We start from the raw sequence: 532 nt of genomic DNA on the forward strand, positions 1-532 counted from the left end.
CAGATGGGCAAGTTTTGTCTTGCCCCAAGTCTCCCCATCGCACAGTGAGAGGCTCTGCCCACCGCTTTTTTTTCCACCTGGCATTCATACGCCGATATTGCTGTAACATTCTTCAAAGAAAATCATGTGCAATAGCCATCCTTCCGCGGCTACAGGCAGCAAAATACAACGCAAAGCGCTTTCTCCATCTCCCAGAGTCAGTGAAGTCTCTTCTTCCAAATCCACAAAGCCAAGGTCTTCCCCTGCTTCTCAGCTCGCCGTGCCCGAGGGGACCTCACGTCTCCGGGCAGAACAGTTTTGTGAGGAGATTCAGGATCTTTTGCCGCAGGTCCCACTTGTCGCCGATCCTGCGCAGCTCCAGGGCGCACTCCACCACCTCCCGCTCTGCAGGGAACACGCACGGCGGTCAACCAACCCGCACCGCCGCCTGCCCGCCCAGATTCGCGTTTAATTTCTGTGAGATCCTGGCAATATGGTCAGTTTCACTTTTTTTCCCTTTTTCTCAATATTAACCCCCCACACACTACAAGCA

At 53.8% G+C, this 532-nt stretch overlaps 1 protein-coding gene across 1 annotated transcript; it reads right to left on the reverse strand.

Annotated features, from left to right (window-relative positions):
- Window positions 1-274: 274 nt before the first annotated feature.
- Window positions 275-408, reverse strand: PMAIP1 (phorbol-12-myristate-13-acetate-induced protein 1; the record flags this gene model as incomplete). The annotated part of the gene is made up of 1 exon (XM_010141746.1): window positions 275-408. A coding segment is annotated over one exon (134 nt), but the record flags the coding sequence as incomplete, so codon positions are not given.
- Window positions 409-532: the final 124 nt, after the last annotated feature.

The sequence above is a fragment of the Buceros rhinoceros genome, unplaced genomic scaffold (genome assembly GCF_000710305.1).
Source record: "Buceros rhinoceros silvestris isolate BGI_N320 unplaced genomic scaffold, ASM71030v1 scaffold45618, whole genome shotgun sequence".
NCBI lineage: Eukaryota > Metazoa > Chordata > Aves > Bucerotiformes > Bucerotidae > Buceros > Buceros rhinoceros.